The 16,356-nt window shown below is 45.6% G+C and overlaps 1 protein-coding gene across 2 annotated transcripts in view; it reads right to left on the bottom strand.

The window, feature by feature from the left end:
* Dgkg (diacylglycerol kinase gamma) overlaps nucleotides 1-16,356 on the bottom strand; it is a 163,257-nt gene that overhangs the window by 19,910 nt on the left and 126,991 nt on the right. For both annotated transcript variants that reach the window (XM_035444686.1, XM_035444687.1), the window contains one exon: nucleotides 14,816-14,993. In XM_035444686.1, coding sequence (XP_035300577.1) covers nucleotides 14,816-14,993 — 178 coding nt within the window. The remainder of the gene's footprint in view (nucleotides 1-14,815; nucleotides 14,994-16,356) is intronic.

The following is a 16,356-nucleotide window of genomic DNA, read 5'->3' as shown; positions in this document are numbered from 1 at the left end:
AGAAAGACCAAGCATTAGTTCCAGAAAGTTCTCTTCCTTTAGTTTGATTTAGATGGTCCTCAAGTTCTTCCACACAGACACAGTCGATGAGAAGGGGATGGGGTTATGTCCACAGTTGGCAGGCTACAACTCCAGTTACTGTAGCACAAAGCTGGGTTGATGGGGAAAGAGATGAAGGAATGGCAGAAAAAAGGAGGCAAATAAGAGATGTGGGAAGTTCTAGCAAAGCTGTTTTGAGACGAGGGAGTAAAATGTGGATGAGGTGCTATGAGGGGTACTGGTCAGTGGAAGATTACCTGTGGCCTCAGTAATGTCCACTCAGCTGGAGTGGACAATGGTGATAAAAATTAAAGGGGAATCTGGCTATGTCTGTGGATCCCAAACTTGGTTGTATGTTAGCCTTACCTGGAGAGCTTTCAAAAGCAATGGTACCCAGGACACTATCTATCAGTTAAATTAAGATGCATGGGCATGTTAACCAGGCATCACATTTATTCTGAAACAGTCCTCAGTGATTCCAAAGGGCATCACAGTTTGCTATCTGGTGGGCTAAGTTTTTGAATCCACTGGCCAGTGGTTCCCAGAGCATGGCCTTAAACTAGCAGTCTTTCCATTACTTGGGAACTTGTTAGAAATGCACATCCTTGGGCCCCAGGTCTTCGAAATCAGACATTCTGGAGGTTGTGTCTAGCAGCCTGTGTTCTAACAAGCCCTCTGGAAGATTCCAGGACACACTCAAAGAGTTTGAGATGCTGAGCTTGAGGTAATAAAAGTGCCCATGGGAGTTCAGGTGAAGATAGAAGCAAGCTGTTTCCTGACTGCTTTGATCTGGAACTTTCTCAGGTAAAAACTAGGGATGATAATGTCCACCCAGAAGTGTATGAAAGTGCCTGGCTGAGAGGGGGGGTGCTTAAAATATGACTGTTTCACTTTCTCTTTTCTCCCTACAACTTCTAAGCATTCACCTGTATGGTTTCTTAGAGCTGTCTTCAAACCACAACATTAGACCCCCAAACAACATATCAAATCATGATCCCCACTGTCTCATCTCCATGCAGAGGCCAGAAACCAGCTTTGGACGAAGAGGGCATCTTACCATCTTTTATGCCTTTACTCTCTACCCAGACTCTACTTTCCTTCCGACTTTTTAATCTCAACCCCAGTTTGCTTTTATTTATTTAGTTCTAACAACGGTCAGGAGAAGGGACCAGATCTCAACACGGACAGGTAAAAGCTGGCAGAACCCTGGTATCTAAGGGGACATGACTCCAGACTTCCCAGTAGCTCTGGAAGCCAGAGGGATCATGCCCAGGTCTAACCTCTGAAACTATAAGCCAGCCCCAATTAAATGTTTTCCTTATAAGACTTGCTGTATTCATGGTATTTCTTTACAGCAATAGCAACTCTAACTAATACAGTTGGCTTTTCCTGAAGCCTTTCCTTGGATTACAGATCACTGCTGTCTTGGCCACACAGATCTCTTTCTGTGCACACACATACTTGTTGCCTCTGTGGCTCCAAAATTTATATTATAAGAGGACAGCAATAAGATTAGATCACACCTCATCTTAACAGCCTCATATTCACTTAATCACATTCTGAAAGGCTCGGTTTCTAGAAGGCAAAATAAAAACTAGAACTATCACCATATGACCCAACTATAACACACACATGCATGTATGCACGCATACCTTATATAATATATATATATACATGTATGTGTATACATACACACATATACACACAAACATTTTATATATTATATACATGCACATATATGTATGCACGCATATACACACATTATATAATATATATACATACATACATACATATACACACACACATATGATGCCAAGCCAGCATGCCATAGAGATATAGGCACACTCATGGTCTTAGTGGCTCTAGTCACTACAGCCAAGAAATGAAACCAGCCAAGATATCTATCAACAGGTGAATGGATAAAGAAAATGTGGTGCATACACAATTGCACTCATATTTAGCTTTAAATATAAATGAAATTATGCCATTTGCAGGAAAATGGATGAAACTGGAGATTATTTTGTTAAGGCAAGTAGGCCAGAGTTAGGAAGACAAATAACACATGCTTCTTGTACATACAGACCCCAAATTTAATTTTTTGCATGTATCTGTGTGTTCACACACAGGTCATGAAAGGAGAAAGGGAGGAAGCAATCTTAATGGAAGAGGGAAGAAAAGACAGTTATGATTACATATAATATGGATGCAGAAAGGAGGACAATTTAGGAACCAGCGGGGGGGGGGGGGCAAGGTGATAGGGAGGAGGGAAATAAAACCTCTATTAATTTATATGCTAACTTGACAAAAAAGAGTCTGTATCAAATTTAATGACATTCTTAGATACCACAGTTTAGGGCTTTCAACTGTAATTTAGAAAGTGATCAATTCTGCCTAAAGGAGGGGTAATAGTAAAACCTGCCTTGATGTGTTAAGAGAATATGAAGGTAAACAGCAAAGCTCCTTGTCATTGTGCCTACATTGTGTACTCTAGGTTCTAGGACCTTCTTCCCCCTGCAAAAAGAAAAGACATGGCCTAGTTCTGCTTGGCAGAGGGACAAGGTCAGTCCCACAGTCTAGACAGGTGAGTGGAAGCTGGCAAGCCTTCCTACACACTCAACCACCAAGGCTGAGGCAGGTGTTGCCTGGAGCACCTCTCTTGCCTCTGTATTTCCAAGGAGATGGTCTGTGTATCCTCAGTAGCTCAATGCTAATGCCCAACAAAGCTAGACACTGATCAGCTCACCTGAGCCCCAACTGTGCAGCACAACTCCTGGTGAAGGCATCTCAAAGCAAGTATACAAGTACTCCAATCCGAAAGGCAGGGCTTGGCCTGGAGAAAGCCCTGGAGACCTGTCCTGGTCTTCTGCAAGTGACACTGCTGGGTACAGAGGTCCTCACAGCCCTCTTGTTCTCAGCCTTAGGAGCTGATGTAGAACAAGAGCACCAGACACTTGGGTCTGAACCCTGTGACTTAATCACTCGCTTCTCCTTGGGGACTTGGTGTGCGCCCTCTCGAAGGTAGACATGACATCGTCCTGGCAGGCCAGTGAGTACTCTGTACAAATCTCATCTCATTGGAGCAGTACAAGGAAACCCTCAGGAAGCAGTCACTGTCACTATGATGCGTGTTTCCTTAGAAAGGGTTTTCTTAGCTCTCTGTAGTGGGAGATGCTCTCCCATGTCTGTTTTCTTTATGTCATAAAGGGCCTCAGGTATACTAACCATGACTGCGGTGCCCCCGCCCCCATTTTCTTGTGTGTTCATGAGAGAGTGAGAGAGAGGAGAGGAGGGAGAGAGCAAATGAGAGAGAGGAAGAGAGAGGGAGGAGAGAGAGAGAGAGAGAGAGAGAGAGAGAGAGAGAGAGAGAGAGAGAGAGATCTAGTTTGTCTTCTTGTCCCTGGTTCTCCAGGAGCTTAAGAGCATGGACTTGACATTCATTCCTGCAGGGCACCCCTTCTTTTGCACCATGTGCTTGATACATTGGTCCTTAGGCTTCTACTTTTCACTCAGTCAACTCAATCAAGGCACAAAGGAAGCCAGAAGGCAGTCAGTTTTGACCTGGACTGAGGCAGGAAAAGGGTAAGAAGAAAAAACTAGGTTCTGTGAAGAAAGGCATGGCAAGCTGTGGGGGAGGGGAGGTGCTGGTCTCACAGGTGGGAGATGGAATGCTGTTTTGTTTGTGCTCTGTCAAGTAGTACAACCTCAGGCAAATTGTGTCACCTCCCAGGGCCTCGGTTTCCCTCAATTGGGGTGATGCATCAATCTTTAAGCATATTTGAGCTCTCCTGCCAATGTAAAGACCAGATTACTGACTGGTCAACAGTAGATATGCCTCAGTCTTCACCTGTCACCACCATACAGAACACAGAATATCTAGTACAAGTGTTGGTGAGCCAAGAGAAGGCATAGCAACAGGGACACACATGGCTGCTTCTGGGTTCAACAGGCCTGCCTGTGTCAGCAACAACATGAGAAAATGGCCTCCTTCACTCTGTGGCTGAATCTTCTGGGCTTAGCCAGAGCTTTGATGAAGGTGCTGCATGGGGTAAGGATGGCTTCTGAACCTCTGTGAAGAGGGACAGGTGCTTTAGAAGGACAGAGACCATATACCCATAGTGGTGTAGAGAGCAGGGGGTGGGGCAGGATTTCTCAGGAAGAAAGGGAGCCCTAGGGGGAAAAATGGCAGCGGTCTGATATCACCAGGAGGCTAAGGTGAGATTGTGTAATAAGAAGTGATCCAATGATCATTCCAGCCTGGCGGTGGTGCACGCCTTTAATCCCAGCACTCGGGAGGCAGAGGCAGGTGGATTGCTGTGAGTTCGAGGCCAGCCTGGTCCCCAGAGCGAGTGCCAGGATAGGCTCCAAAGCTACACAGAGAAACCTTGTCTCGAAAAACCAAAAAAAAAAAAAAAAAAATCCTTCCATCTTGGACATCCCAGCTTCCTGAGCTGTGGTCTATGACACCGAGTCACAGCTGAAGAAAATGGACCAAGGCAGGAGCACTATAGGGAATTAAAATGAGATGACGAATGGAAAATATTTTTAGCATATGGTGCTAAATATAACGAGATGCATAACAAATGTTGGGTGAACTGACCTGAACATGGGAAGAAATCTGAGTTGGCAGTGTTCTGGGAGAAATATGGGTCTCTGCTTACAGTATCCATTCTGCTACCAGAAGCCTCTGCTCAGAAAGAGGCTAGGGTACAGCGGAGGCAGGCTGTGGAGGCTGAGCTTGTGCATAGAAGAAGCAGGGAATTGTGGTTGTTTATAGAGAGGGTGGCGGGGGAGACATCTATAAAGAAAGGATGGTAGTAGCATCCTGTGTCTACCCACCACTACTCTTGGTTTTGCTCATTACTTCTCTTCAGCCACTCTCTCCCAAATCAAGGCCTTACAGTTGCAAACCCATATTCTGCATTAGCTCATGTTCTCTTTCCCTCATTCTCTGTCTCTTCAAATCCTTGCCAGCGTCTAGGACCAGCACACACCCGTTCTATCTTGTTCACTTGTTCTTTCAGTCAGTCATTGAATTCTTGATCACCTGCTATGTGCATGGCATAGAGCTGAGTCACTAAGGATCAGGATGGTAAGGAGACATCTTCTCTTTCTTGTGTCCCACACTTTTGTGGTACCCACTGACTCTGCTATTCCATGATATTTGCCCGTTATGCTAGTATTGACATGGTTGTTAGGTACCTCTTGGCCCATTGTATATCAAAAACGCCATGCCGGTGGCATTGTGGACTGAGGGCTGTCTTTCTACTGCAGCCTCTGCAGTATCTGGATCTTCTTAAGTACCTGAAGCCAGGTGTGAGTCCAGCTTTATTATGCATTGTTGATGTGATTTCACCCTAGTCTTTTAACCCTGCGGGGCTTCAGTTTCCTCAGACATAAAATTAAATAATGAAATATAGGACTCTTTTATCTCCTAAGTAGGGATTCACTAAATGACAGGCTGACATGTTATTTGTGAGTTGACGAAGAGTTAACACTGAGGGTTGAGTGCTCACGGCAGTAAACCTAGCATTTAGAGAACCCTGAGCCAACCTGGACTACACGGTGAGACTGTCAAAAAAACCCCAAAAAACAAAAACAAACAACAACAAAAAAAACATCACCAACAAAACAAAACTCCAAAACAACAAACAACAACACAAACGTCTGTGTCTGTCCCCCACCCCCACCTGCAAGCCAGGAGGTGGAACCCTACCAGGAACAGGGACCAAATCGCCTGGTGTCTTGATGTTGCACTTGTCAGCCTCCTTAAGTATGAGAAAGAAATTTCTGCTGTTTAATGCACTCAGCTTATTGTATTCTATTACAGCCGCCCCAACCGACTAAGACGTACACAGTTCTTGCACAAAACAGAAAGTAGTCAAGAATTCTGAATAACTGTCTGGGCAAGTGGCCAGCATGGTGCTTTGCTGTGGGGGGTGGGGTCTCAGGAAGTGCCTGGTATTGAATTGCTTAAATGGTGCTGCAAAAGAACAGGGACAGGTTTGAAAACCAAAATGGTGTAATGATGAAAAAACAACAAGGCGCTTAGTCCTGTCAAAGACCCTGGAGTAGCAGCTACACCTGCATGTAAAAGGTGACGTTTCCCTAGCCTCTCTTTTATTTTGAGAGGCAGACCTCTGGAGGTGGGGATTCAGCTAGCGTGCAGCTCCAGTTTGAACCTGTGAGGGCAGGTTTCCCTCTGCAGATGGTGAGCAGACTCCCTGGTGTGTTTCCACCTCATCAGCCCCTCCCAGGTCTCAGGAGATGGGGGTGGGTGGGAGGAGCCCCAGCTGGAGTCCTCTCTGCTCCAAAGTCAGCCAAGGAAGAAAGGCCAGTTGCATCCCTTGGATTTCTAGCGACTTTCACTGGGTCAGGTCCAGCCCAAAGTGATGGGACTAGATCTAGGGCGGGTTACTTGGTGTGTGGCAGCCTGTGTTTGGAATGCTAGAACTTGGATTCTAGTTCCAGACCCACCAGTTGACGGGGGTAGGGGGTGCGGTGGGGGGGCAGGTTGTTTAACCTACCCACACCTCATTTTTCTAGTCTATAAAACTTCATCATGACATTCTTTGAGGGGATCCGCCAGGCCAACCAGAAGAACTCTTCTCACACATGACTGGAGAGGCCGTGGGAATGCAGACTCCGTTCCAGCATGTCTGTGTGGGCCTTGAGAGTCTGCATTGCATTCAAGTGATGCTCATCCTCTTGGTTCATGGACCATTTGAACGTTTAGAGTACAGACTGGCTAATCACAGCATGACGGCCAAATATAGTCTATTTGTTTTGTTGATAAAGTTTTATTAGAACATAGACCCACACACCAGGGATGCTTTCATGCTAGGTGAACTGAATTGGGAAGTTGCATCGGAGACTCTGGCACACAAAGCCTAGTTACATGTCTTATTACAGAAAAGTATTTGCTGCCCCTAGGAGATTGAGGAGGAGTCAAGATTTTTCTCTGTGGGCTAAGAGACCTATATTTCAATCCAGGTTTGACCAAGGGCAAGTCAATTCCCCTTGCTATTTCTTTTCCCTTATCTAGAGGACAAAATGATTACTAAAATTTTAAGAGATCTGTGATTTCAGAGTTTCAAGACTACATGGAAAAGTCAGTTTCTACTGAAGCAGGCATCCAAGAACCACACTGTGTGGCAAAAAACAAAAACCAAAACAAAAACCAAAAAACAACAACAAAAAACCCAAAAACCAACCAACCAAACAAACAAACAAAAAACCCCCAAAACAAAACAGGCACCAGGCCTTACCTGCAGAATCTAGAAGGACAACTCCTGGTGGTCACTGTGAGTTTCCCCTGACCCCAGTTCCTGCCTGACAGAGTCAACTGGGAATAGAGAGCTTAGAAGGAAGATCTGTCAGAGGCAGGCTTCCCAAGCTGCTACACAAGCTGTCACTGGCAGAGGAATCCTGGGACCTTGTGTGGCAGATTATTCACAGAGACCCCATTTTGCTGATAGACCAACTTGAAAAGAGACAGCCCCCTAGCTCACCACTCTATGTGTCCCGGCTCTGGGTGCAAAAATTTGGCCATTCAGGACTCAGAAGCTCCTCTGAAGACTCAGAGACTCTGCCAGGCATGGGGACTGTGATATCAGGAGCTCCCTGTCTGGTGAGGGAGATGCCCTGTGATGCAAGAATCACAGCAGAGTCTGTAGCTTTGAGGGGAAATGCAGGGCTCTTAGGTATCTATCTGGCTTGGGTACCAGGTGAGACACTAACCAGGCAGGTGCCATGTGGTTGTGGGGCGGCTATGTGCTTGAGGAGAGGAGAAGGTGACGGGTACAAGGGGAAGATAATGACTAGTTTGGGGTTTGTTGATGCCAGCGTGGGCTGCTAGAAGAGTGAATGGCAGAGCTGTGATTTCCTGTGCACGGCAGAGTCAAATCTTTCTGCAGGCCTGCAAACATTTAACAAGATGACACATGTTGCCATGGTAATTTTCCAGCACAGAGAAGAGTCCCACTGCACACACCTAGTACTCCCTAGGCCCTTTTAGAGTTCACATGCCTCCTCCTCTGACAACCACAGGAGAGATCTTCCATGCTAGTTAGTTTTTGTCAACTTGACACAAACTAGAGTCTCCTGGGAAGAGGGACCTCAATTGAGGAATTGCTTCCATTAGAGTGGACCATTGGCACATCAACTGGGCATTTTCCTGGTTAATGATTGATATGGAAGGGCCCAGCCCATGGTGGATAATCAGGGCAGGTGGTTCTGAGTTCTATAATAAAGCAAGCTGGTCAAGACATGGGGAGCAAGCCAGCGAGCAGCTTTTCTCTGTGGTTCTGCTTCAGTTTCTGCCTTGGCTTCCCTTAATGAGGGACAGTAACCTGTAAACCAAGCAAGCTCTTTCCGTCCTCAAGTTCATTTTTGGTCAGTGTTTTATCACATAAACAGAAAGTAAGTAATATACCCCTGTGAAATGTACAATTTTTAGGACGGTTAGGGAAAACCTTGGCCAGCTCTGAACCTATTGGGTCCTACTCTGTTAGGACATTTTTATAAAGTGGAAAGAAAGTCACAAGAAACCATAAACCTATGCTCACCATTATTTTTGAGTCACAATTGAGTTATGGTTTCCTGCTTGCAAGCATCAGCCTTTGAGATGGCTGGCTGCTATCTGTGTCCTGGCTTTAGAATTCAGGGCACTCTTCATGCAGTTGGTGAAAACCCATAGGCACCATGCAGAGGTGAGCAAGCCATTCATGCTTGAGAGAGTAGCAGAGTCAAAGGGGCAGAAGAGGCCTGTGATCTTGTATGCCTGGGGTGGGTTGTACTAGGGTTTGCTTCCCTTTCCTAGAGACAGCCTCTGAATCTAGGAGAGCAGGGATGATGCACATGGGCTTGGAGGCTGCTTATGTCAGAAGAGTCAAGTACCAGGCTAGAGAAGCCATGGGTGGACCTGTGAATGTTACACTGGCTGGCTGGACTCATCCAGACCTGGGAGCCATGCAGCTCTTAGAACTTTACACAGTTTTATATGTCTCATTGTAGGGTTATCTTAGCGAGGCCATGCTGTGCCAGTCCCTTGAGGCTGGGGAAGTCATTATTTCCCATAATTCTCTAGTGCCTGATGCTTGGCAGGTGCATCTGCATGTATATTGAATGATCTGACAGAAAGCCAGTCGTAATGCTGTAAGAACAACTCGAAGTAAACTCTCTACCAGAAATGTCTGACCCTTGGTTTGTTGACTGGCAGAAGTTATTACCTGATGATAGTCTAGAGAGAATTTGGCTTAGAACTTTGTCTAGAACACTCTATTTGTGGTTCAAGTGGGACTGATAGAGAAACCACATGTGAGGTAGCCAGAGGGTCCAGTGGGGGTAACTTAGCCCCACTCCACTATTGGCTCCGGCCTGAAGACTGGAGGAGGGTTAGGAGAAAGTATGTAGGAAGTCTCCCGTTTATATCTTGGGCTGGTGCCAGAGGGAATGGCAGAACTCCAAGGGCTCTGCTTTCCCAACTTCACTGACTCACCCAGACTTGTACTTCACTTGGCTACCAGGCTCCTGTCCTTCCCCCTGCTTGACTGGACAGCAGTCTGCTCAGGTGTCGTCCTAAGCCCTCCAGCGACAGACAAAAGCACTTAAGCATAGTCCCAACAATAACCCAAGAAGTACGGATTGTTAGAGTCACGGATAGTTTAAGGGAAATCTTGGCCAAATTTCTGAAGAGGTCAAGAGAGAGGTTCTAAATTGGCCCTTTTCTGTCACTTAACACTAAGCAGTGACAGTGATGACTGCTGGTGAAGGCCTCATCAAGTTCTAGGTGCTGCTATGTGTCCTACAAGGATGCTCCAGTTCTGCCCTTGCAACAATCTGGAGGGAAGGAGCCCATCACTGCTCTGTTTGGTGAAGTGTGGAAATGGAGGCTTGGAGAGGTTATAAGTCTCACGAGTGAAGGTGAGGAGGCCTGAGGTTTTTTTTTTCCTTCAGTAGTTCGTCACTCCACACAGTTTCTCACTTGCAAGTCCTTTAAGCTGTATTGGAACTACTTATTTAAAAGTGGCTAGTACATCTCACTTGTCAAATGGATGTTTAATCATTCCCATATTCACATATAATGCTTTCAAAGACTTTCTCTTCATTTTTGCCTCTAGCCTGACCCTGTCCTCCTGTAGAGTCTGTTACCAACTGTGCTGGACTGAAGATTCCTTCCTCTCTCTATAGAACACGCTACACCTTTGTGGGTAGTAGGCTGTGAAAAGGATACAAAGGTTGTTGGAACACAGTCCCAGAACGGACCGGTGTGGGAATTCTGAGTGCTTGTGAGAAAACTCGAAGAAAACAAGACTAGTCTTGTGACCTCAGTGTCTTCAAAACCCAAAATTGTTCTTGGAATGTGTCTTTGTGCTCCTCCCAGGTGTATCGGATAGGAGTCAGTTAACTTCATGGACCTTTATGGAAAACATGATTTTGTCATGCACAGCTTTCACTTTGTGACCGTACACAGCTGGAGCCCACAAGAATGTTATTCAGGTGACCTTTTGTAACCCTCAGGGTACAAACTGTCCAATAAAATTGGCTATCGAATGAGACTTTAACCTGCCTCCCTTTTAGGTCCCACTCTCCCAGGTTCATGCCACCAACTAGAGCGGTAAACAAAAGGTGACTGTGGAACATATGCCCCTTGTTTTCCAAGACAGACAGGGGAAGAGATGCTAAGGACATACAGCCTGTGATTCTGGGGAAGCTACAGCCAGTTTTCTAGTGAGACTGAGGGAATTCAGAGCTGATCTCTCTCCTGGGGGCTCTATAGGGGTGAGTCATTAAGGGGAGGAGCAGAGTGTCACCAAGTAGATTGGATTCTCTCATTGGACTATATCTACCTGTCACCCATGCTGTGAAAGCTGGGCTTGTACAACACACACAGAAGTCTCCTCAGAACATTTTCTATATGGACACATCCTTTAAGGGCTGCTTTAGAATCATGGACACAAGTCTTGGCTCCAGGGCTATTTCTGGATACAAACTGACCAGTTTTTTTTTTTTTCCAACTATAAAGTAGGAATATTTGGCTAGGTACATAACCTTTTTCATGGACTTTTGGTTAGAATTATATTCATTCACATAAAATTACTTGCAGGCTACAGTGGAATATAAAAATGAAAGACTATTTCTGAACATTCTTGTTACAAATACTAGTAACAACTGATGACGTGAGTTTCTTGTTTATCTAATGCTTTTTGTTTTTCAAGCTTATATTTTCTTATTATTTTGAAGTCTATGCCCGTGTATCTGTGTACAGCTGAGTGCTGGAGCCTGCCGAGGTCAGAGGTGTGAGGTCCCCTGGACCTGGAGTTACAAATGGTTGGTTATAAGTCACCTGATATGAGTGCTGGGAATTGAAAGAGCATCATTATGTACTCTTAATTGCTCAATCTTCTGTCCAGTCCCTTGTTTTTTATTTTTTGATACTTGGGGAAAGATAGTAGGGCTTCAGAGATTCCTAGTCCCCAGCCTCTGTCCTTGGAACCCAAGAAGTCTAGGGAGGGGTCTGGTAGGTACAGTTGCTTGTGTGAGTTTTCTGTGCTGGGACAAGGCTGAGCAGAACTCTGTAGGAGCTTTGCTCTTCTCATTGGTGGTTCATGCTGCAGACAGAAGTGTCAAAACCAGACTCTGACTTGCATGCTCCGAAGAGGACAGAGGGTGGTTATCTAAGTTTGAGCTCATACTGTGTCTAGGCACTGTTATGCCCACCATCTTCTTAACAAACTAGCGATCTAGGTATCTGTATGTCTAGTTTATAGACGAGGATGCTGAGGGGGGTGGGATTGTTTTCAAATTTTAATAAAACTGAAAAATAGAAATGCAAAATTTAAACCCACGTTATCTACCTGCAAGGTTCCTGCAGCCCTGTTGCCTTCTCAGCAGGCTGCGTTCTTATAGCACTAACGCCATGTTAATCCTGATCAACCTTCTTACTTGGGTCACTTTTCCCAGGAGAAAGGTTGGTGTATGATGAGAGATTTTGCATTAGCCTTCTATCTCTCTTCCTTCTTACACTTCTTATGATGAGACTCTTCTCTCCTACCTTCTGCCCTGATTTCTCGCTCTCTCTTCAAGTCTCAAAGAAAGCCCAAGGAGTCAAGAATCTCAATAATTGAAGAGCCTGCAGACAGTCCCTGCCCCCTTAGATACTGGCCCAGAAATCCTGGGACAAAACACACAGAAGAAAAAAATATACATATAATTCTGCTCAAGCAGGCCACATAGACCAAACTACAACTATCAATTTTTAGAGATGTTAGAAGTCTCAAAATAGCCAGATGGTGCTGGCGCATGCCTTTAATCCCAGCACTCGGGAGACAGAGGCAGTTGGATCTCTGTGAGTTTGAGGCCAGCCTGCTCTACAGAGCGAGTTCCAGGACAGTCTCCAAAGCTACAGAGAAACCTTGTCTCAAAAAACAAACAAAAAGTCTCAAACTGTGATTTCCAGATTGCTTGTTTTATAGCTAAGAAAAACGGAGAGGCAAGAATATGAAGGGACATCCACAATGCCACATACCAGTGAGAGGCAGAGTGTGGGCCAGAGACCAAATTTCCTAAGGGAAATCTTTAGCTTTTCCTGCTGTGAACTCAACTTTATGGGATGACTCTCTCTGGAGGGAGGCTCCGAGTAGAGATCTATGAAAAGTCCTGAAGCCAGGGCCTCTCCTTGGCCTCTGCTTTGATCTGCTCACACTCCTGTTAAAGAACAGGAAGTGCTTCATCTTTCAGCTCTGAAAGTGCATTTTGGGGATGGGAAAGGGGGGTTGGGGAGAGGATTCCCATGCAAGATGGCTAAGAGCGATCAACAGTTTACTCTTGCTTAAAGAATAGAAAGATGTAACATCAGACATTTAAGGAAAAGATTCAAGCAGAATGTGACCTCAGCAAGAGCATCCTCAAGCCCCAGGGTGGATATTGGAGAGGATTCTTTCTTCTCCACCAGTTCCTTCTCTGTTCTGATAGAGCTGGATGCCAGGAGGTGAGAGTGGGAACATGGGGGAGGGGTGTCAGGACTTTATACAACCTCACTATGCTAGCACCCACAGCTTCCCCTGATAAGGGAGGAAGGAGGAATGAATTACTCAGTTTAATAATTCATATAAGTTGAAAAATTTACTGTGTGAAATAAAGGGGCCATAAGAGGGCAAAAGAGAAAAATATTCCTGAGTCCTCTTAGAAAGGACAGAGGTATGAAGAGGATGTTTCTTTATTACCTTGCTCTAGAATGCAGATAGATGATCCATGTGAAATAAGCAAGTAACCCCTCCAATGATAGGTAGCCCCTCCCTCCAATGGTAGGTAGCCCCCTCCCTCCCTTCAATGGTAGGTAGCTCAGATTCCAGGAATCTTTTTCACAAAGCAGGTCTGGTTTAAGAATCAATCCTCTTATTCAACCTCATCTACCCAGCTAGCAAGATTTTACCTGAAAAGCTGGTTTTACAGCAAAGAAAACTGAGGTGGAAAAAAAAAAAGAAAAGAAAAAAGAAAAAAAAGAAAGGAAAAATAGATACGGGTAGGTAGCAATACCTACACTAGAATCCAATCCTCTCCTGCTGGCATAGTACCCATGGCAATGTCCTCATCCCAGCTTCTCACCCCTCCACTCTCCAGGCAATTGAGATTCCATGATAGCCAAACCATCCTTGGAGGACTCAGCAGCCAAGAGCTTTGACTGAGTCCTTGGCTGATAAGGGGTTGGGATGAAGGTCATTTAAGGGCATCTCAGAAGGCTGTCTTCTGTATCCTTGCACATTATAAGCTGAGGGCCTCTTAGACACACTACGTGGCTGTTTTGTAAAGGACTGGTTGGTTCATGCAAACTGCAGTACAAGTCACAGAAGCAGAGTTCGTGAAGGGGAGAGTCCATGCAGAAGATGAGAGGTCCAGGAGCTAGCTGAAGGCTAGATGCCACGAGCCTCCAGATCACGCTAAGACCTTTGGCTTTTTCCTTGGAGTCAGTACTGGATTTGGTCCGTGGCATAGTAGGACATCTTCTCAGGGGTCTTTCTAAGTGTGGTTGAGAATAGACTGTTTTGGAAGGTTGTTCTAGGTGTATAGCCTAGGTTGGCCTCACACTCCTGCTTCTGCCTCTCAAGTGCTGGCATTACAGGCACACACCACCACACTTGGTGAGAACACATTATATATAGCACAGGCAGAAGAAGGAATCCAGAGAGAAGGGTTTTTAGTAATTCAGAAGAAAGAAGATAGTGGCTTAGATGCAGGCAATCAGAAAGCAGGTGATAAGAAGCGGTTGGATTCTGAATTTTTCTTTTAATAGTTAACTGGCCAGAGAGAAAAGACCCTGAGTAGTGAACATCAGCATGACCAAGAGAACAGGGAGCCAGTAAAGTTCTAGAAGTCATGAGGATAAAGAGTTCCTGGAGCGGGGGGAGGAGGGGAGGGAGAAGTCATGAGTGGGGTCTGATATTGTCTGGGAGTTGAGAGCAGGTTGAAAACTGTTGGATGTAGACAGTGGAAGACATTGGTACCCATGGCAGGAGCAGCACTTGACACCTAGCCTCATGGAGCCCTGGTTTGCCTACCGACTGTTGTCTAGGGGTCCTTTATTGTGACCCTTGCCTTCCCAATTAGATTGTAAACTTGGAACCACAGGGATGATGAGTCAGCCTGTTCCCAGAGCACCAGGTCGTTGGCAGCTGTGGGGTCCTCATCAAGCCTGCTGTAGGTTCTGTGTGGCTTGCCAGCTCACTCTGTCACTGGCTCTGGGGCAATGGCTAGAGCAATTATCCTCATGCTCGCTTACCTTGGACACAGCATTTCAGTTCCTTTGGGTCTGTGACGCTCTTCCTGCTTTCCCGGATCACAGCCCGGTTCTTCTTGGTTTCTCCCCAGAGATTGGTGCCTCCGTACATGCTGGGAATGTTCAGAATGGCAATGCCTTCCAGGAAGATATTGCTCAGGTCCACCTCAACTCCGTCACACTGTGAAGCAAGGAGAAAGCAGATCACAATGGGGCCGAGTGTGGCGGGCTTCTTAAAGGGTGTGGCAGGTCCTCAGCCATCCCACCACTGTCATTTAGAAGCTGGATATCTGGCAGCTTCTCAGACGTAAGAAATGTAGTGAGATGGAGCCATCTAGTCCTACTGGCTCCAGGAAAGACAGCACAAAACTTCCAAAGGGCCAGAAAGACTTGTGGATGCAATTTAGACCAAGGCAGTTGCTAAACTCATGCCCTCAGTTTGGATTCTTGCTAATCACAATGTAGGTCTGCTGTGTCACTGGGTCCAGAAACCAATATTAGGTAGGTTCTTAACAAATGAAAATTTTCATTTTATCCCTTTATTTTATCCTTTCCCCTGCCTGATGAGAAGCGCAAGACTTTCAGCTTTGGGAGAGCTTCCAGTTTGCTTGTCTCTCAGAGCTTTGTAAGTGTTGCTCTGGCACACACCCTTGCTGACAGAGCTGAGTTTCTTTATCTAGTTTCTACCACCCTCCACCCCCCACCCCCACGGGGTTTGAAAGGTCAGAAAGCTTGAGTCTGTGTGCTTCACCTAGCTGTAAATCCTATATTGGCACAATGCTTACCAACACAGCAAGAACAAACAAACAAAAACCCACTAGCTTTGATTCTGGGTCCTTGGGATTAGTAGTTAATTTATTTCAATTACAGAAGAACAAAGGGGACCCAACGAGATATCCTATATTACCCAAGAATGCACAGGTAAACTGGACATTTGTGGAATTTGACTATAAACTCCATGGCTTTTTAGCTTGCTTCTTTCACGAAAGGCAAGCAACTGAGATTGAGCAGTAATGACTTACTGCCACCTGGGTTGTCTACTGCTGTGGTCTGGAGGCCTCCATCAAATTCATGGTGGGTTAATTCCATTGTCACAGTATTACAAGGTGGGGCCTAATTAGGATTAGATGGGAATGGAGCCCCATGATCTTATTAGCTTTGTCAGAAGGGGAGGGAAAGCACAATGTAATGTGCCTTTGCTGCCTCCAGACTGCAGTGTCCCTGGGAGCAAAAGGCCCTACCACATGCAGTCCCTTGTCCCTGAACCTGAATGGTGGGGACTAAACTTTTGTTACTTTTCACCCAGTTTGTGGTATTCAGGGACAACAGAAAATGACCTAAAGTACCCAGAAATCAAACGTTCAGAGTCTTCACCAGAGGAGGAAGAAAGATTTGGAGCTCGTTACCATTCACAGTGACTCACCGCCTGATTTCTTTGAAGTTCCTAATCAGTATTGTCACCTTATGACTTGTTCCCAACCACAGAACAAGAATACAGTGAGCTTTTCTGGTAACTGGTAACTCATTTCTCCACTGGGGAGTTT

This window comes from Cricetulus griseus, chromosome 4 (assembly GCF_003668045.3).
Source record: "Cricetulus griseus strain 17A/GY chromosome 4, alternate assembly CriGri-PICRH-1.0, whole genome shotgun sequence".
NCBI classification, from domain to species: domain Eukaryota; kingdom Metazoa; phylum Chordata; class Mammalia; order Rodentia; family Cricetidae; genus Cricetulus; species Cricetulus griseus.
This window is presented reverse-complemented; position numbering and strand designations above follow the sequence as displayed.